The sequence below is a fragment of the Phoxinus phoxinus genome, assembly GCF_949152265.1.
Source record: "Phoxinus phoxinus genome assembly, chromosome: 17".
NCBI lineage: Eukaryota > Metazoa > Chordata > Actinopteri > Cypriniformes > Leuciscidae > Phoxinus > Phoxinus phoxinus.
In genome coordinates, this window is record NC_136892.1 from 24,811,018 (window position 1) to 24,832,785 (window position 21,768).

Here is a 21,768-nt window from a genome sequence, read left to right on the forward strand (position 1 = left end):
CATTTATACTTTAATCCAATCCGAGGCTCTGCTTGTGGCTTTATTTGCCCAGAAGGAGCTCTTCCTGATTAACCCCAGGCTAACACTGGCCCTTCATGAGCATGGCTCTAACCTCTAACCGCACTCAAGTGAGCCTTGCCCTCTGCCATTTAAAGCTGTGTCACCTCCTGGCAGGGTTTTCCGGAGTCTAGCAGAGAGAAAGAGGAGAAAGAGTGAGGTGGAGTCAGCCGCCGTCATCCAGAGGTACTTTGTTGAAGCCCTGTCATTTATCGCTGCCTTTATTCCTGTCAGACAGAGAAAGAGCTTTGGCAGTAACGCCCTATATCTATCTATCTATCTATCTATCTATCTATCTATCTATCTATCTATCTATCTATCTATCTATCTATCTATCTATCTATCTATCTATCTATCTATCTATCTATCTATCTATCTATCTATCTATCTATCTATCTATCTATCTACATCCATTCATCCATCCATCCAATAAAAGCAGGTGTTTATCCATCCATTATCCATCCATTATTACATAAAAGAAGGTGTTTATCCATCCATCCATCCATCCGTCCATTACATAAAAGGTGGTGTTTATCCATCCATCCATCATCCATCCATCCATTTCATAAAAGGAGGTGTTTATCCATCCATCCATCCATCCATCCATCCATCCATCCATTACATAAAATGAAGTGTTTATCCATCGATTCATCCATCATCCATCCATTCATCCATTACATAAAAGGTGTTTATCCATCCATCATCCATCCATCCATCCATTTCATAAAAGGAGGTGTTTATCCATCCATCCATCCATCCATCATCCATCCAACCATTTCATAAAAGGAGGTGTTGTCCATCCATCATCAATTACAAAAAAAAGGTGTTTATCCATCCATCCATCCATTACATAAAAGGGAGGTGTTTATCCATCCATCATCCATACATAAAAAGAGGTGTTCATCCATCCATCTATCTTCTTTCTTTATTCTTTGGAATAAAACCACCTTAAGCACTCTAGCCCCTAATTTGCTGTGTTGTTCGGTTGAGATGAGAAAAACCTTAACATTGCTTTTTATTTCGCAGTCACAAACCACCTTTTTAGTGTTGTATAACTGAGGTGTTGACTGAATTATGCAAGTTGAAAGGAAAATGCTTTAACCTCAGAAATAGGGGGTTATTAGAAAAATAACCAAGCCACTGTAAAGAGATATTAGACATGCCCAATACTATTATACTAAACAATGTCACTGATTCAGGTTCAGGTTAAGGTTCAGGTTAATTCAGTAAAAACAAATGGAATTGAAATAAACATGTTAAAATGCAAATAAATGTACAAAAAGTTTTTACAGTGACTATTGATTTTCCCTTTTTAAAATGTTATGTGCTTTTCGAACTACACCATAGTGCAGCTTCTGCCAACCGGTTATATCAGCATTCAATTGAATTAGCAAACTGAAAATCCTAATTTGGCTAGTTACCTGGTTTTCAGCAAATCGGTTATGACTACTGGATGAGCATTATGTCAACTAATTAATATTCATGAGCCATGCTGATAAGGTTTATAATCCCATCCACACACACATTTGATCATTTCTAAGCCTCGTTAAAGCCACAGGGAAAACGGCATATATTGCATAATAGTACAGATTATCATAAGGTATATTGATCTTATCTATTAGCATATTCTTCATATAATCAATAAAGTTGTTGTTGTTGTTTTTTTAAATAGATTGTTTGGCCTTTGTTATCTAGCCATTATGTTTCATTCAAAGTCCTCTCTAAGGATCAGGGATAATTGAAACAGGACCAGATGGTCATAGTATCACAGTAACAGATGATTCAGGGGTGTATTGTTGGACAGGGGTGGTGTGATGCGTCTCTGGAAAGTCAACCCTATGAGACAAATGATAGACTGCAATCATACATTCAGGAGAAGGAGGGAAGCACAGAGAGATAATGAAAGGGAGAGGGATGAAAGGAGGAGAGTGAGAATCTGAATGAGTGGAAGACGAGGCTAGCATACGATTACATAATCAGAGTTGCTCCTGTGGGTGGGGACGAATAGGAGCCGGAAAGGTCATATTGAACAGCAGTTTAGAGCAGCCAGCCAGATGTCTCCCACAATGCACAGCTGCTGTAGGGGAAAGACAATGTGTTGTGGAATAATAGCTGAAAGCTGAGGTGACCAGAAATAACACATCGTTCACATGAAATTGAAATTTGTCATCAATAACCTTATGTCCTCATGTCATTCGAAACCTGAATAACTTACTTCCGTAGAACTTAAATAAAAATACTTTGCGGAATGTCCAGCTGCTCGTTTTCATTCTATAAAAGTGAATGGGGACTAGAGCTGTCAAGCTCCAAAAATGGCATGGAAAGCGCTATAAAATTAACTCATGAAACTTTCTCACTGTATTTCAATTCTTTAAATATATTTTATACCAGAGGACAACTCTATATGGCAAATGAATGGTGGTTTTTATGATTTTTGAAGTGTGATCGCTCCATTATAGAGTATATAGAAGAGCACCCAAGATAATAATACAATCAATTTTAATGTATTTATCCTAATATTGGTGTAAATAGCTAAATATTGCTTTCTATGATCAACAAAATAACAAGTGGTGCTTACTGCAGATCCAAATGACGTCCAGCTCCACCTCTCTGGACCTAATGGGTGGAGTTATGTTTAGCGATAAGTTTATGGATGGGGTTAGGGTGTAGTTGACCTAATGGATGCAGTTATGTGTAGCGATAAGGTTATGGATAGAGTTAGAGTGTAGTTGACCTAATGGGTGGAGTTATGTTTAGCGATAAGTTTATGGATGGGGTTAGGGTGTAGTTGACCTAATGGATGCAGTTATGTGTAGCGATAAGGTTATGGATAGAGTTAGAGTGTAGTTGACCTAATGGGTGGAGTTATGTTTAGCGATAAGGTTAGGGTGTAGTTGACCTAATGGCTGGAGTTATGTTTAGCGATAAGGTTATGGATGGGGTTAGGGTGTAGTTGACCTAATGAGTGGAGTTACGTTTAGGGATAAGCTTATGGATAGATTTAGAGTGTAGTTGACCTAATGGGTGGAGTTATGTTTAGCGATAAGGTTAGGGTGTAGTTGACCTAATGGGTTTAGTTATGTTTAGCGATAAGGTTAGGGATAGAGTTAGAGTGTAGTTGACCTAATGGGTGCAGTTATGTTTAGCGATAAGGTTAGGGATAGGGTTAGGGTGTAGTTGGACAATCTAGCTCTACCCATCACATCCAGCAAGGGGAAGCTGGACGTAATCTCCACCCATTGGCTTTGCAGTGAGCAGCCTATCCAAAAAAAGAAAGTCTTATGGGTTTGGAACAACATGAGGGTGAGGAAATTATGACAGAATTTTCATTTTTGGTGAAATATTTCTTTAAAAAAAGGAAAGGGGCATGATTGAGGAAATATAATTATTTAACAGCGTAAGAGAGGGGGTGATGAAATTAAAGAGCAAATAGAGGAGCAGTGATTGCAGACATGGGACAGAGAGAGTGAGAGAATGAGAGACAATGGTGAAGAAAGGCTCTGACTCATCCTCAGCTGCGGGGGCGAGGGAGGTTTCTCTCTCTCTCTCTCTCTCTAATGCACGTGGGTGTAAATAAGCCGTAAGACAGACAGAAAAGGAGATTTCTCCATATCTCCCTCCTCTCACAGGTGGGCACAGCTCTGTCACATGTGTAAACAGAGCCCTTTTTCTCTCTTCTTCTCCTGTTTCTGCTTCACTCTCCCTGTCCCCTCATTATTTCCCTTCCAATTAGTCATGATCTACAATGTAATTATGTCACAAAACAGGACACTTTGAGAAAAACAGAAACAGACTCAATACAATTACATTTTCCTACACAATGCACTGGCTAATGAGGATCTGCTTCCCCAGTGCGCTAGCCATGTGTAGAACTGCATTTCTGCCAAGAGTGTTGTTTTTGCTAATTATAAGTTGTGTCCCAAATGACGTACTATGCACTTACTGTATATATGTGGTATAAAGGGTTATTTTGTCATCCATCGGAGTCTGATAGATAGCCCTTCCCATTTGGCTACCTATTGGCTGCGACTGTTGAGTGCATGAGGTCCAACATTCCACAATTAATTAAATTTTCAGTTAAATAAGTGCATCAACCGGTATAAAGTACACTTTTTCTTGTTGTAATTTTCAGTGTGAACACACTACTTACACTGTTTATACTACAAAATTGCTTAGAATAGTTATAGTGCATAAATACGCAATGAACCCAAGTGGTTGAATTCATGTGTAAATGTAAATGTTCTGAAATGTGTTCGAAGGCAATTTATAATGCTTCTGTCTTCTGTCTGTTGTTGTCTCTGTCCCCTTTGTCCACCCCTTACTAGTGTTTCAACCATTACAATTAAGTGTACAGTTGTCATGGATATAAGAGTACATTTGTGTACAGTTGTCATGGATATAAGAGTACAATTGTGCACTGTTGTCATGGATATAAGAGTACAGTAGTGTACAGTTGTCATGGATATAAGAGTACAGTGTGTACAGTTGTCATGGATACAAGAGTACAGTAGTGTACAGTTGTCATGGATATAAGAGTACAGTTGAAGAGTACAGTTGTGTACAGTTGTCATGGATACAAGAGTACAGTAGTGTACAGTTGTCATGGATACAAGAGTACAGTTGTGTACAGTTGTCATGGATACAAGAGTACAGTTGCGTACAGTTGTCATGGGTATGGGAGTACAGTTGTGTACAGTTGTCATGGGTATGGGAGTACAGTTGTGTACAGTTGTCATGGTTATGGGAGTACAGTTGTGTACAGTTGTCATGGAGTAACAGTCGTGTTGGAGGTGTGGGACAGACTCTACTGCAGTGGCATTTTTCCCTGTCTGCTTTCTTAGTCAGCTGGAGAAATGCCAAATTGCTCAAAGAAAGTACACACTTGCTGGTTCAATACTGCACAGGAGTGCACACAAGCAAGGACGTCTGCTCGAGTCTCCGTCAGCCTACATGGTGCAAATATTTGGCGAAGCGCTTGGGTTTCATATGGCCTTCAAAATATGTTTGCTCTTTTGAATAACCCAAGGGAAATCTCTTCACGTCTTCAAGCGCGGCGGATATGATACGATTTATTGACTGCCGAGCAAAGGGTTTTTGGTGTAATGTCACACACACATGCTGTTGATGTTTTCTTGTGGTCTTAATGACCTGATTTATCCTTCTTCCAATTTCTAGGAATTTCCGGAAGCATTTAAGAATGGTGGGCAGCAGAAGAATGAAAGCACAAAGTGAGTCTATGTGTGAATATGCAGTATGAATGTCTGCACAGCTCCATTTGTGTTTGTTTCATGTGTTTTTGTTTATGCATGTGATGCATTGCTTTGCTACTGTAGATTAGCATGTGCATGTGTATATTGGGAATGTTTGTGTGTTTGTATAGAGGATGATTGACAGTTTTGCGTCATTGTAACCAATAAAACAACAATTGAGGATTGGTCGATTTTGCTTCAGTGTGTGTGATTCGAGTGTAGCAAAGGACAAATGGTTGCTGGTGTGTTTGAGTGTACTGAATGTGCTGCGGCCCACAGTCTGTGAGGATCATGGGGCGTTGCGTGCGTGTGCGTGTGACCATCTCTCCACTTCACTAGCATTTGCAGAGCGCAGGGCGAAGAGTTTCAACCGATCCTGGAGCGATCCGACCCCTGTCAAACCAGACTCCCTACACGACTCAAAAGACAGTGAGTCCACCTGTACACGCACAAACACACACGGACACCTACATGCCACTGACACACTTATAGCACTCCCATGTTAAGATCACTATTTAAAATGATTGACAGAACCAGTTAATACTTATACTACCGTTCAAAAGCTTGGAGTCAGTACGGGTTTTTTAATGTTTTTGAAAGAAGTCTTTTATGCTCACAAAGGCCGCATTTATTTTATCATAAATACAGTAATTATACTAATATTAAAAAATATTATTACAAATTTAAATAGCTGTTTTCTGTTATATATTTTAATGTACTATATTCCTGTGATGGCAAAAGCATCATCCAGTCAGTTCAGTGTCACATGATCCTTCAGAAATCGTCCTAATATGCAGATTTGCTGCTCAAGAAACATTTCTTATTATTATCAATGTTGAAAAGCGTCGTGCTGCTTAATATTTTTGTGGAATCCATGATTTCAGGATTTTTGAATGAATGGAAAGGACAAAAAAAAAAACAGCTTTTATTTGAAATATAATTTTTTGTTGCACTGCAAACATTACTTTAGAATCAATTGAATGCATACTTGCTGAATAAAGGTATTATTTCTTAAAAACAATCTTACTGACACCAAACTTTTGAATGTTAGTGCACAAAAAAATCCTCAGAAGCCTTCTTGGAAGTTGCAGACCCTGAACACTTCCATAACCCACACATACACAGTCTCGCAGTGACGTGCCTCCCCTGCTCTTGATGCTGATCCTGTTTGTCTGTCTTCCCTTGAGCGTGGTTCTGTCCCGAATATGTGCTCCTCTCTTTCTCTCTCTGTGAGTATATGTCCTGCCTGGAGCGTCTGAACTCTGGAGATGTATGTGTGTGCACACTAGAATTCTGTGTCAGCATGTTAACTCTGTGTGTAGTTTGTCTTTGGACTTATTTTTGTCATCATATTTATTCTTTACACCTGTGTCTTTGCGGAGCCTGATGAACGATCGCAAACATTTGACTTAAAGTTGTAATATTTGTACGTTTGCTTTTCTCTGTCCATTTTCTCTCTCTATAGCGGCCTGGTTTTCTAATGGAGTTTTTTTCCCTCTCCCTTTTACTGTCTTTCATTTGCAGTTTTATATTTGTAACTCTAATTAGGTGTACTGTATATTTAAATGGACTGCAGTCAAACAAGTGATTCAGGATTTAATTTTTTTTTGTTTTTAATCATACTTAGTGTGAAGAGGCTTTCACAGTAAATTCTTGAAAAGCATCTTACCTTCTTGCCTTTTTGGCTGTTAAAGGGATAGTTCACCCAAAAATGAAAATACAGTCATCATTTTCTCACCCTCATGTCATTTCAAACCCACAATTTGTTATTTTTTCTGTGGAAAATGAAGGAATTTTGATCTGTTCACACAAAGTTATCATATGAATTCAGACCAGAGTTATTTTACTATTATAGTATTTATCAATATTTTGAATTGGCTTTTATTTTTATATTTTCAGGTTTGATTGTGTATATTAATGTTGTTTTTTTCTTAGAATTTTCTCAGTCTTAAATGTATTTCTACATACAGCATTCCAGTACATTTTTATTTATTAATACAAGTTTTATTTATTCAAGTTCAGTTGCAACATATCTAAGTTTTGTTTTTTAAATTTTAAGTTTTTCATTTAATATTTGTCTTATTTTAGCAAAAATGATTTTCTATAGTTAAAATTTGACTTGAAATTTAACTTGACTTGTTAAGCAATATGAAATATAAATAATGTCACATTAACTTATGTTATGATGTAAAAGTAAAACATACTTTTTGTGGGGTTTGTTTTTTATGTTTTTTTTGGAGCTTGACAGCAGTGTTCACTGTTATCCTTCTGTGGGATGTCCTCAAAAATTATCTTTATATGTTCCACATAAAAATATAACAGCATAAAGGTTTGGAATAACATTTTTGGGTGAACTTTTTATTTGATCAGAATATGACTCCTAACATGGAAACAAAACTAAGAGTGAAAGTTCACATCTCAATTACTGCAGTCCATGTAAAAAAATAAGATACATTTACTGTATCTATCTTATCTTTGTCTCTTTACCTCAACCTTTCTCTTTCTCCACCACTATTTTTATCTTCTCATTCCTCTCTTTGTTCCTCTCTCCTCTTTGTGTTTATTCTGCTTTGCCTGTGTCCACCATTGAACTGTCCGTCTGTGCTGTGTTGTGTGGTGCCACAGGTGGGGAACTGCAGACCACCTGCTGTACTCCAGACGAGGGCGGATGTGAAGACATGGACTGGGAGGAGGAGAGAGAGATGGAGAGGCTGGCATGTGAGGGGGACGACTTCATCCCTCCTAAAATTATGGTATACATTATTATAATTTTTTATTTAAATTATTGTAATTTAGTTTTTATTAAAAATCTATAGTTTTTATTTAATTTAAAGGAATAGTTTACCCAAAAAATTAAAATATCCTGATTACTCACCCCAAGACTTATATGACTTTCTTTCCTCATCCGAAGAGAAATTAAGGGTTAAATAAGGAGAAATAAGGAGTTTTCTCCTTCTAATGCAAGGGAATGGTCCAAAATCCATATTTAGGCAGCTCCACGTGACCCCAGCTGAATAAGGGTCTTCTCTAGCCAAACAACCAGTCATTTTCAGAGGGGAAAAAACATGACTTAAACAGAAATAATTGTTTACAAGTGTAGAGAAGGAGCTCTGTCCAAAACAAATGGTTGTTGCTGTATATTAGTATTTGTTTAACTTTATTGTTAAAAATGGTTAGTTTGTGGGTGTATCCTGGATGTAAACTTCTCTTGTAAACAATGTTAAATATCACAAATATATTGTGTTTTTAATCTCACTTTATTAGATCAACATCACATGTGTTTCCTTTTTTTATTTTATTTTGTATTTTCATTTTTTTATGGCTGAAGTAAAGTTTTGAACTTCCACTCTCTCGCTTTCTCCAATCCAGAAACGTTTTGTTTGAGCTGCGCCCTCTACTGTACAGGAGTGAATTTACATTTCCTTCGACCTGAGGCTTATTCATTACACTTTTGGTCTGAAATGGCCTTTACATTTGCTAAAAATAAAGCTTTTCTTGTTATTAAAAATCAAACAAGCAAGCTTAGCACAGGTGAGAAAAAGTAATGTACCATTACTTTACATAAAAAGTAATTGAGTAATGCAATTAGTTACTTTTTTAGGGAGTAATGCAAAATTGTAACACATTACTTTTAAACGTAACTTTCCCCAACACCGAAAATGACTCATAATTTCACCTTATTCTTCACTGGGGTCATGTGGAGCCTTTGAAGCTGCCTAAATGTGGATTTTGGCCTGCCAAAAATAATCTACGTTGAGCACCATTCACTTCTATTAAATCCTGGAATGTTTTCTTTTCAAAACCTTAATTTCTCTTTGGCTGAGGAAAGAAAGTCATGTAGGCTACATGTTGGATGGTCTTGAATTAAATAATCTGGAAATTTTCATTTTTGGCTCAACTTTTCCTTTAATTACATTTAATTAAAAATCTTTCATGTAATTGATCATTTTCATTTCTGTGATTTTGTATCTTTTAGCTGATCTCATCGAAAGTGCCCAAAGCAGAATATGTTCCCAATATTATTCGAAAGGAGGATTCTTCTATTATACCCATACTCTATGTAAGTCAAACCTGTTTCTACTCTGCATCACTTAGTATGACATGACACATCATCCAAATATTACAGGTAACGTCAAGTTTTTATGTCAAACACTAGATCACTAGAACAATTTAAAGGTTACACAAAACCAGTCACATGGGTCAATTTTTTTAAATTGAGAGTTACAAACCATCAAAAAGCTGAATAAATAAGCTTTCCATTAATGTATGGTTTGTTAGGATAGGACAATATTTGGCCGAGATACAGGAAATTTACAAAATATCTTCATGGAACATGGATCTCATGATTTTTAGTATAAAAGAAAAATCGATACTTTTGACCCATACAATGTATTGTTGTCTATTACCACAAATATACCCGTGCGACATGTGACTGGTTTTGTGGTCCAGGGTCACGTATGGATAATTCCCTGTGCAATAAAGAAAATTGACTGTATAGGAGGAGATATAGCTGGACACGTCGCAAAATACTGTCCAGAGGTTTAGACAATCAAGTGAAGAGCAAACGACAACACGTCCTCGACTGCACAAAGAAAAGCAGGAGCCAGTAATGTTATCTAGACTGGACGAGTGCATATTAGACATTAGTGAAATTAAGCATTATACAAAGAACATTTTCCCTTTACAATTAGTCCTGCAATGTTGTTAAGTCTTATCTGTGTGTTTGTATTGATTGCTTTTATTATTTTTATCTCCAGGATCATGAGCATGCCACATTTGATGATATTCTGGGTATGTAGCTTCATGTGTGTGTTGTTTGATGTGTGTTTGATGTGTACTTTTTTGTGTATTTGGGCACTTTACCCCTTGCCTGGTGGTTTCAGTGTGGAATGACGGTGGGTTCTGTATTGATTTTTTGCACCAGCCAGCATGAAGAACACAAAAACAATTGGATTCCTGATAAATGACACTGGATCAGAGAAGCAGCAATATTTTTTAGTGACTGTTTTATAACAGTGTAGGGATCAAGTTTTCAAGTCACACAAAGTCACATAATAAATCATAAATGAAACTGCGAATGTGAATAATTATCTTAATTATATTGTTGATCTTTGTCTATTTGTTTGTGTATGCAACATATAAATATAAAAAATTAGCTCATTATAAAAAAAACCCCCGTAAGGTCCCATTGGTTAACGTCATTTAATGCATTAACTAACAAATGTATTGCTTGTTGTTAGTTATTTTTACAGTATTAATTAATCTTTGTTAATATTATTTAATAAAAATACATTATTATCCATTTAATAATATTAACAGATTCAACTTATGATTTTAATAATGTATTGGTAAATGTTGAAATGAAAAGGATCTAAGATTAATAAATGTGTTAGAAATGTTTTTCATTGTAAGTTCATGTTCATTTATGTTAACAAATGGAACCTTATTGTAAACTAATATTTAAGATGAAAGGGAATATAATATAATATGAAGTAATATAATAAAAAAGGTGAACCTCAGAAAAAAAAGAAATCGTTAAAATAATCGACTCAACTGATATTTTATTCATAAAGCACTTTCAAAACCACAAGAATGGCCCAACGGGCTATAAATAAATAGCATAGAACTCAAAAATTATTTAAAACATAAAATAACAATAAATTACAACAACAATCAAGTCGTCCATCTTACAGCATAATCACTCACATTTATCAAACACCAAAAGCCGGACGAAATAAGTTAGTCTTTTGATCAATTTTGAAAGTGTCCATACTTGACTTGATCGTTTTAATTTAAGGGTTTGCAGGAAAATCAATATTCCAGCAATGCAAGAAAATTGTGGTTACATGAGATTTTGCACATTTTCTTCAGTCTTGATGTCCAAGCTGTTATATATTGAGTAAGAAGACAGAATGATGACTTTTACATTTAAAGTAAAACCAGGGTAATAGTCGAATCCTAGGGTTAGATCTGGTTTCGTTTAAATTGCCATGACCTCTCCCCAATAAGAGAACATTTTTAAGGCCTTAGACACTGTCAAGTTATGAGCGTGCATGTAAATGTGACTAGCAGTGCTGGTCATCCTGATAGTGTGTTGTGTTTTTTGTGCAGAGGAGATTGAGAAGAGACTGACAGCCTACAGGAAGGGCTCAAAGATCTGGCGCATGATGATCTTCTGTCAGGTAGGAGAAAAACAAGGCCAACAAACACACACAAAACGACAAGAAATGAGACTGCAAGTGCAGCAGAGCGAATCAGCAGTGTCTGGAGGAATAATACCGCACTACGGTCTCTTCAGTTTGATGTGTGTTCAGATGGACAGGAATTCACGGGTTTCTCTCTCTCAGTTCAGAGGGCAGTGCTGATCTCCTGTTTCTTTGAGTTTGATGTTATGTAAGGTTTCTAATGTGTCATTTTCTGTCACAGGGCGGCCCGGGACACCTGTACCTGCTGAAGAATAAAGTGGCCACTTTTGCCAAGGTCGAGAAAGAAGAAGACATGAGCCAGTTAGTGAGATCCACACTTTTTGTTTCTGTCACAATATTCCTTCAATGATAGAACTGTTATCAGAGGGATTTGCTTGTGTGTTCGTGGTGTACATGCAGGTTTTGGAAACGACTGAGCCGGTTTATGAGTAAAGTGAATCCAGAGCCAAACCTGATCCACATCATGGGCTGCTATGTCCTGGGCAATCCCAATGGAGAGAAGGTACGTCAAGTTATGAAGCTGCAAGTTCGTAATGCTTGTGCCTTGAGTTTGTGCATTATATTTAGAAATGGTCCCTCTGGGGCCTGCCGTGGCCATGTTCAGCTCTCATCTCTTAAACACACACACATTCACCAACTCAATCTCTCCATTTTTATATATAACACCTCTCCGTCTGTCACCATCATGCCTGACAGCCTTTTCCCCTCAGTTATGTAACTTAAAATAACTCTTTCCTGTCCGGTATGTTTAAGCATGAACAGTCTGTAATTGTCGATTTATTGTAATTTATGGAAGTGTTTGTACTATTTCTGGCTAAATACACTTTAGTTTCCCAAACAAAGTTTTTTATATGTTATCTGACTTAAATAATATTATATTACGGTAAGTTATACAAGGTATTTTTCCTGTTTCTGGAAGCATTGGAATGAAAGCTTGTATGTCTTTTAAAATGTGTCTGTTGTTTGTCAAAACGTATGTTTGTATGTATTTTTCTTTTTCCTTTTTGATATGGACCCATGGGTCTGAAATAAAGAATAAAGTAAAGTATGTTAGGTTGGGATTTTTTTTACATTTAAAAAAAAAATTTATTTAATACTTTTATTCATGAAGGACCAATTAAATTGGTCAAAAGTGATAATAAAGACGTAAATGCTGTTCTTTTGAGCTTTCTATTCATATAATAGTCCTGAATTTATTTTAGCACAGTTTCCACAAAAATATTAAGCTGCCAAACAGGTTTCAACGTTAGAAAAATCAGGGTTATTATCGATAACTAAAATTAAAACTAAAACCTTTTTTTTTTTTATCGTTTCATTAAATAAATATTAACTGAAATAGATTATTTTTCCTCAACTAGTTGCCAAGCCCTCGTTTCTCATTTTCTTTTAGTTTAATAAAATAACTAAAACTAAAATGAACAAGAACAGACATTTTTTTTAAATGACAAAATTACTAAAACTGTAACTAAAATTAAATAAAAATGGAAAATATAAAAATAAAAACAATTCAATGTGACCCTGGGCCACAAAACCAGTCACATGGTTACATTTTTTGAAATTTAGATTTATGCATCATATGAAAGCTGAATAAATAAGCTTTCCATTGATGTGTGGTTTGTTAGGATAGGACAATATTTGGCCGAGATACAACTATTTGAAAATCCGGAATCTGATGATGCAAAAAAAATCGAAACATTGAGAAAATCGCCTTTAAATTTGTCCATTTATGTTCGCGATTGTGCTGTATTCTCTCACAAAAATAAATGTTTTACATATTTACGGTAGGAAATTTACAAAATATCTTCATGGAACATGAACTTTACTTAATATCCTAATGACTTTTGGCATAAAAGAAAAATGTATAATTTTGACCCATACAATGTTTTGTTGGCTATTGCCACAAATATACCCGTGCGACTTATGACTGGTTTTGTGATCCAGGGTCTCATATTAATACAAACTGTAATAGTATAACAATGATACTAAAATAACACTGATTATAATAAGAAATATTTATTGAGCACCAAATCAGCATATTAGAATGATTTCAGAAGGATCATTGCCTTGACATCACAGGAATAAATTATATTTTAAAATAGAAAACAGTTATTGTAATAATATGTCACAATATTACTGTATAATTGATCAAATGCAGCCTTGTTGAGTGTAAGAGACCATCATACCAACTTTTAAACGCCAGTATATGTATCACGCAAACTTAGTTGTGTGATCACTAACATCTGATCTGAAACTCTCGAACTGTTGAAGTTGTGACTTGAACGCAAGTCTGCGTCTGTACTTTAGGGTCGGCCTTGACTTTCAGCTCGTTCCGTCTGTTTGGTGTTATATGACAGGAGCCCGGATATTACGCCCCAATGACACATTCATGCCACCCTTGGTACCAAATGTACAAATCCGTTTCTATGGAGACGGGTTCCACCTAAATCTCATTCGCCATGCGTCATTGCGCAAAAGGCGCCATCATTCCTTAGAATTGCGTTTGCGTGCGACGTGCGTGCTTGTGATTGACACACGGATGACTGACTTGTGTGAGTTCGCGAACGCATGCTGGGTTATCTGCCGACAGAATCTGGCCTTCGCAAGAGCATATCTATGTTGATCCCAAACGAGAGCTCTCTTAATCTTGCACCATTCGTTTGTGGCGTCCTCCTTAGCGTTGTGGTCACGTTCTCATCTTTATTCGCTCTGTAAGGCACTTGGCTTCCTTCTCAGGGTGAGCCGGAAGAGAAAATCTGCGTCTGTAAATTCATCTTTAATCTCTGTCTGGGCTCTGGAGCCTCTCGGAGCAGTGCGTGGATCTTAAGATCTTAACTGGGTTCTTTTGAAGGTTCCTGTTTGCCCTTCCTGTCGCCCGTGCGAGATTTATCCAGGGCCATAAAGAGAGACTGCCATTATCCCTAACTAACCTCCTCGAGTCAAAGAGCGAGTGAAGGAGAGAGTGAGAGAGCTGTGTGAGGGGGAGGGGGAAAAAAGGGGATTATTAATGTCTTGGCTTATCATGTGCCAACAGCTGTTCCAGAAACTGAAGAACCTGATGAGGCCTTATTCTGTCAAGTTTGAGTCACCGCTGGAGCTCTCTGCTCAGGGTGAGACCGTCTGCATGAAACTGCTGAAATGTGCTTATGCTCACACTCCTACACGGATAAACACACACAGACAGACTCTTTCTGGCATCATTTGAAATCTAGTGGTTGTTAATGGAGGAAACATACTGATATAGATACAGTGCATGTTATTTGAAGGGGTCATTTTTCACCCGAAAATGTCAATTCTTCATGTCTGTCGAAACTAAAAAAATAATAATAATTAATTTTAATAATAAATAATTTTGTCATTTAATCACCCTCATGTTGTATCTTACCTGTATGAAAGGTTTGGAATGGCATGATGACAGATTTTCACTTTCATAGAAAATTATTAATGCAAGTTTACAGGTCTTTTTTTTTTCTTTTTTTTTACCTGTCCTGGGCTGGCCATGCCACCCCTCTCTTCAATAGCTATGTTTCCATCCAAAGTTGCGAATTTAACTTTGATGTGCAAAATTGGAATGTTGCATAAAACATTCGCGAATAAAGCACCGTTTCTCCACCCAATGAGTCGAAGAGAACAAGAAAATTGTCACTTCCTGTTAAACTGCCGTTAAATATCACTAAAGCCACTGTATATAAAACTTTTCGTACATATAAAATTACTTGCGCGTCAGAGTGTGCAGACGGAACGCAATGAAGGCGTAGTTTATGCGCATGTTTTCTTAACAGAAAAAATGTATCCGACTCAATTGAGCGCATGAGTTTTTTTCTGCACCTTGGCGTTTCCATCCAACGTTATTTATATGATATCCCAATATGTGCATAAAAATAGGTGGATGGAATCATCCACTCAATTTACACTACATTCTCTACCACTTCTCTGTCATCTCTCTTTATCTATATTGTCTCTCCCTGCACGCTGTTTTCCAATTACCGCCTGAGAGAATCTATATGGAAGTGTCTGTTCATCATAGAGAGACATGCTCACATTGAATTCGCCAAATGTATTCCAGAATCATATTTCCTCTCTATTCCACTCCTTTAGGCAAAGAGATGATTGAGATGTACTTCGACTTCCGTCTGTTTCGACTTTGGAAAACCCGACAGCACTCAAAACTCCTCGACTACGAAGATCTCTTGTGACCCCGCGCGGGTCAGCCTGTAGCATTGCGGGCAGGACGTCCCACTGTAAAACTCCATTCTACCAGCTTTCATTTGGGAGAACAGGAGGAAGAGGAAAACCAGTGGAGACGGTCACAGCCACTTCTCTGGCGTCGCTGCGTGTCGAGTATTGTTTATTTCAGCTCGTCTCTGCGGACTTCAACCACCCCCGAACGGTAACACACAAGAGGCAAATAGCAAATGATTCAAAATGCAAGAGAAATCCGGATACGTGGATGTTTCGGTTCTCTAATGGAGAAAAGTGGTTTCTCTGGTTGACAAACAAGTTGTCAACTGTTTTCTTTTTTAAAACTAACATATCGCCAAATGCTATCAATCACTAGCCGAGACAGTTGTGCTTACGACAGAGTCCTGCGTGCAATATCAAGCCGCGCTGACACTCACCTACCAGAACACAGAAATTGTCATATATGAAATAACAGCTAATATATTGATATACACATACAGGATATACATCTCATGAATATATAGAGTAGCTATAGTCATGCAAATAATATAAATGTCAATGGTACACAAATTTTTCAGTGTTTATTGTTGTGGTCTTTCTAATGAACTATTTTGAATAACTCAGGTTTTAGCCTTTACGAATATGTTAGTTTCTCCCCTATCCAGATGTGCGGAAGTCATTTAGGTGGAAAGAATGTACATTCTGCCAACATATTTATATGTGCTTGTATAGGGTTAAGGAATCTTTCATCACTTTTCGTTTTCGCCATAACTCGTGTCTCCTCATTATATGCCAGTATCTGTCCCCTCCATTGAAAATATAGACCCATTGCAAAACACAATCATACGCAGTCTCCAAACTGGGAAATCGTGACTTCCAGTCATAATAATAGAAACTCTGACCTCAATATAACCAGGCATCTACACCCAGGTGCACCTGAAGCGTCAGCAGGAACATAGCATTACAGGGAGACGTTACAGAATTGCAAAAATAAGCGCTTGTGTCAGTGTTCATAACATTTAAGCTGTTTTCATGCTCGGTTTGATTGCTTGGTCTGAACCTGTCAGTCTTTAAACATATTTTTTGGCTCCAAATGGCAGTATATTTAAACCATCATCGTGTGTGCCTCCATTAGTACATGCGTTAGCTGTCAAAAAAAGGAAAATAGATGTCTAGTTCACTTTGTTACTCATGTTTTGGTTTTAGCACCAAATTTTTTGTGGCACTTCCTTCTGTATTAAATATACACCACCATTAAAAGGTTTTGGTCAATATGATTTTTTTGAAAGAAATAAACACTTTTATTCAGCAAGGATGCTTTAAATCGATCAAAAGTGACAGTAAAGGCAAAAAAAAACACCAGTTTCTACAAATTAATCGTAAGTAGCACAACATTGATGATAGTAAGACATGTTTCTTGAGCACCAAATTATAATGATTTCTGAAGGATCATGTGGCACTGGAGACTGACGGTTATTTTAAAGTGTAATATTTCACTTTTTTAAATGTATTTTTGATCAAATAAACGCAGCCTCGTGAGCATAAGAAACTTCTTTCAAATACATTAAAGAATCTTACCGACCCCACATTTTTGAATGGTACTTTATGTTTACTAAATGATATGTAAACAATAGCTGTTCGAATCTACAAATGAGGCTATTGCTTTTAGAGCAAATTTGAATCACACTTGACTGCATGTGACCCATTTTGTTTTGACTTGGGTGTGTTTTCAGGACGTCAGAAAATTAATTCCAAGTTCATCATCGGCTCCAGTGTGAAAACAGCCTTATTTAGTCTGAAGCCATTGGTGTAGTGGGTCATGAACAGGCATTATTCTGAAGGTCACTATTGCCTTATGGGGCGGGATGGTATTTGATGGCCATACCTGGATAATAGAACGATTTAGACCGTTTTATGGCAGCTTGCAGGTGTAAACTCTATGCATTCTTCTTCTTCCATTAGTAGCTTTCAAAGGTTTTGAGCAACTCGGGAGTTGATTTTCATGTGTATCTTTATGAATGTTCTATTGTACTCAGCTAATAAGCCATACACTCTTTAGCAAGCTGCTCAGACTGATGGCTCTTTGATGTGGATGGCTTCAGGCACTCATGATGAACTTCCGGCTGGTTGAATGATGGGATCTTCTATTGTCTTGCTTATAGCATCATCCACAATGCTAATTGGCAACTCCTTTGGTGTTGTTCAGGCAATCTTTAACTTAATTGATAGACAGAATGAGGTCTTGCCCCATGGAAATAAGTGAAGCAGTCAGTACTCTGTGTGAAATGGTCTTAGATATGAGAATGAGAGGAAAGGAACTCTGACGTGCTATTAGAACGTTACCTTGCCAAGATGTGCATCATCTGGAATGCATGACATTCAAATTTAGAGGTGTTTAATGTTAAAATGCCTTCTCTCACTATAATTTAATGTGGTGACTACTGAAAATAAGCTTTATTTCCTAGAAAAGTGTAAACATTGTTGGGGTTGGAGGCCTGGCCAAATGGGGGGAACTAGAAAGTGTTGTTGACATGCTTTTGGCCATGTAGGGTACATTCTTAATCACAAATGTTGCAAAATATTTTAGCATCAAAATTTCCGCAACATATTTAAATGTAACACATTTATTTTGCATCTGAGGGGCCGTTTACACACTGTTTTCAACTAAAACCGTAATGGAAAAAAAAATACATTTTGGTCGTTCATTTACACGACAACAGTGTTTCGGGGACCTGACAATGCAAACTTTTAAAAACGGGTTTCACAGTGCAATTTTTTTTGAACTATACCGTTATTGTCCCCGTGTAAACTACAAAAAAGCGTGAATTTGTGAAAACGATGACTTAATGCGTATTACATGTTCAGTCTATTGGCGCGTAGTGTTTCTTTACAAAGTGACATCGCCAACTACTGGCCTGACAGCATAATGCAGCGCTTTTTGTCGTTTTCATCAATGGGGATCATTTTGACAACGTTGTTTGTACATGAAAAACACAAAGGAAATTTTTTTCCGTTTTTAGTAAACGCAAATGTTTACTACGCAAACGCAAATCGTTGTCGTGTAAACGTAACTTTAGATTAAAATGCACACATTGAATGGACATCTTGGAAACGTACATGTACAATCAAGATATATATCCATTCATACCCCCGTTTTAAAGGTACTTAAAGTGATCCAATATGGCAGAAAACCTTTAAATAGTCTTCAAAGTTTCCACTTCCACTGGCGTGTGTCTGGATATAGAATACTGTGGGGTTGGTTGTCTTATCATAGGGGACATTGCCGGTGCTCGGTGCAGTCAGATAAGCACACCATTTCCCCTAAAGGGCTGCACCCCAGCCAGAAAATAGGCTGCAAATGAATTGGACTGATCCTCTAGCAATTCCTGTCATTATGGGGCCATCTGTGACTCGCAGTAGGTGTCAGAGAGCCTGGCATGTCAGAGGGAACGAGAGCGAATCCACATTCACTATTCTACAGACGCCAACATCACGTTAACGGGAACATTTGGTGGCGAGAGTGAATGTCGTCTTGGGATGTCCAATATGAACAGAATGCATCAAATGGAGGGCAGTCATATCACACGTATCACTCGCATCACTTATAACCACCGTCCTGTAAGAATGTTTGCACATTTATTCATTTACTTTTTAATGAATGGTGTTTTAAAGCTGTTTGTCAATGTAGCAATATATGTAACTCCTCTATGATGTTAATGTTTTGATCTTTTTACTAATTTGTTACATTTATTATATATTTATGCTATTTATTTTGTACTTGCGCTGGACAGTAATAGCAGTTTGTGCGAAGCTTTCTTTTAATTATGGAAGAATCTCAGCTTCTTCTGTACACAAAGCTTTGGCAATGTCTTTAAATTGATCTTTGTATTATATTAGCCTCAAAAATTATCTACAAGTAACACTTTATGAAAAGGGTACATTTGTTAACATTAGTTAATGCAATATGCACAATAAACAACATTTCCACAGCATGTATTAATCAGTGTTATTTCAGTATTATGTATATATTATTGTAGTATTTATTCATATTTTTATATTTTGTTTTCATTTTAGTTTAAGATTAAGTATTTTTTTGTTTTGTATTTTATTTTATTCTTTTCAACAACAAAAAGTTTAATCTAGGCCTAATATTTATATTTTATTTAAACTTTTTTTAATGAATGAAAATTATTTTAATAGTTTTAGATAACATTAAAAACCCTGTTATAAATCTACCTTAATTATATTAATTAATTTTTTATCAAAATACAACAAATTAAGCAGCTCGTAAACATACCAGTAGGAAAAACTGAAATAGCCTGTTAAACATGAAGTTATTATGCAATCATTTAAGAATGTCTCCTATACAAGCTTTTTGGCATAAAGGGTTCATTTATGAAATGTTGCGAAGAAACTGTCCTACATTTGATCTTACTTTCATAACAGGGCCTACATTAACTACAGTAATGTTAATAAATTCAGCCTTATTGTAAAGTGTTACAATCTCATTTAATGCCAGCTTGCTTGTACTTGATGTAAACAGAGATGGCTGATCGAAGGCCGACAAGAAAAAAACTCGCGCCCAAATGTCAACCATGACCCAACCCCAAATCCCTAAAAAATTGGTTGTAGAGGTTGATTCTAAACCAGCTAACTGACAAAAATCTGCATCTGTTTAAATCAGCATTGTTTGTTGACATTGTTTGACGTGCATGAATGGGCGGTTTCAGCCGTCGCTCTACATGATCAGAAGATTGCCTCCGCTTTAACAGTGTTTAGCCATCTAATGTATTCCCTTTGTTGTTGGGCCTAAACTAATTATGTGTAAAAAAAAAATTGTATTAAAGGAGTGGTGCTGTGATTTTTTTTTTTTTTTTTTTATAATTTATTTATTTATTCATTTATTCAAACAGACAAGGTATTTTTATTTTTATGAGACTTTATGGACAACAGTATGTTGGTATTTGTTTTTATTCACAATATTAGTAGCCTTTATCAGGCGATTACAGTCAAGGACGTCTATAATACCTGCTGTCTGTTAGCATTTCCATTCATCGCAACTGCATTTGTGCAAAACCCCCGGAAGCATTTAAACTACATTATTCAGCATCCCTGGAAAAAATGACGGAATTAAAAATGGCATCTACCATCAAGAACTAACATGGTCATGCCAACTAGCTTAACCTTGAGCTCTTGAGTACAGTATTTACACACATAAATCTTGCATTGGTCGGCTACAATGACCAAATCAAGCTGGTGCTTCCAGTGAGAGCACAAATAAAAATGAAAACCATCGGCGTATAATGAGATATGGTATAAACAGTATTATTTTATATCTCGTGCCTATATTTAAACCCTTTGTGATCATGCAATATGCTTGTTAATGAAGTTGAATGGTTCTCTGGTCGACGATGTGTCAAATTAATTTCAAGTGAGGGTGCAGTTACAGCTCACTCTAAAGTAGCATCATTATCTCACAATCTCTCCATAAACTTTCATCCCCTCACGTTTTGTCTCTTTCACCACGTCCCGGTCATGTGTGCAGGAAGGTGAGCAGGAGCGCAGGTGCACCAGAGCTCATTAGCTTTATGAGAGACTTGATGGATGGTTTGGTTTTCAGAGCATTACACTCCAACCCTCATCACATCATATGAGGTTGTGTTTTATAATTAAAGAGAATGAATATTCAACAAAAATACGTCCGTTATTCAGTAAAGAGAATGAAAATGTTCCCTGTGCCACTGGAGAGGTGGAGAGCGCGTACCATCGATGATTATTGATTTTTCTTTTTACGCTCCCGTGAATAATGATGACATGCTATTTTTTTTCTGAGGTAGATATTGTAGATATGAATTACATAACAGATATATCTGGTGTTGATTATGTCATTGAGATATCTACATCTGCAGATTTGTGTCTTGTGCATTTCATGGTGTAACTGAATCATTGTGCTGGAGATGAAACTCACGCGGTCGCTGGACCCGCAGCGTCTTAAATACGAGATATTCCAACATGCTGGCACTGAACGGGTGCAAAGTGTTTCTAATGCTTTTCTTTTCTAATAAAATGTTGTTTCG

At 36.8% G+C, this 21,768-nt stretch overlaps 1 protein-coding gene across 1 annotated transcript in view; it reads left to right on the forward strand.

The window, feature by feature from the left end:
- The window catches only part of nsmfa (NMDA receptor synaptonuclear signaling and neuronal migration factor a), a 44,836-nt gene extending 23,068 nt beyond the window's left edge, over positions 1 to 21,768 (forward strand). The window contains exons 5-14 of the mRNA XM_079586857.1: positions 5,233 to 5,285; positions 5,646 to 5,735; positions 7,932 to 8,059; positions 9,283 to 9,366; positions 10,064 to 10,097; positions 11,418 to 11,488; positions 11,733 to 11,812; positions 11,912 to 12,014; positions 14,544 to 14,619; positions 15,608 to 21,768. Of these exons, the coding sequence (XP_079442983.1) occupies positions 5,233 to 5,285; positions 5,646 to 5,735; positions 7,932 to 8,059; positions 9,283 to 9,366; positions 10,064 to 10,097; positions 11,418 to 11,488; positions 11,733 to 11,812; positions 11,912 to 12,014; positions 14,544 to 14,619; positions 15,608 to 15,705 (817 nt within the window). The 3' untranslated portion in view covers positions 15,706 to 21,768. The remainder of the gene's footprint in view (positions 1 to 5,232; positions 5,286 to 5,645; positions 5,736 to 7,931; positions 8,060 to 9,282; positions 9,367 to 10,063; positions 10,098 to 11,417; positions 11,489 to 11,732; positions 11,813 to 11,911; positions 12,015 to 14,543; positions 14,620 to 15,607) is intronic.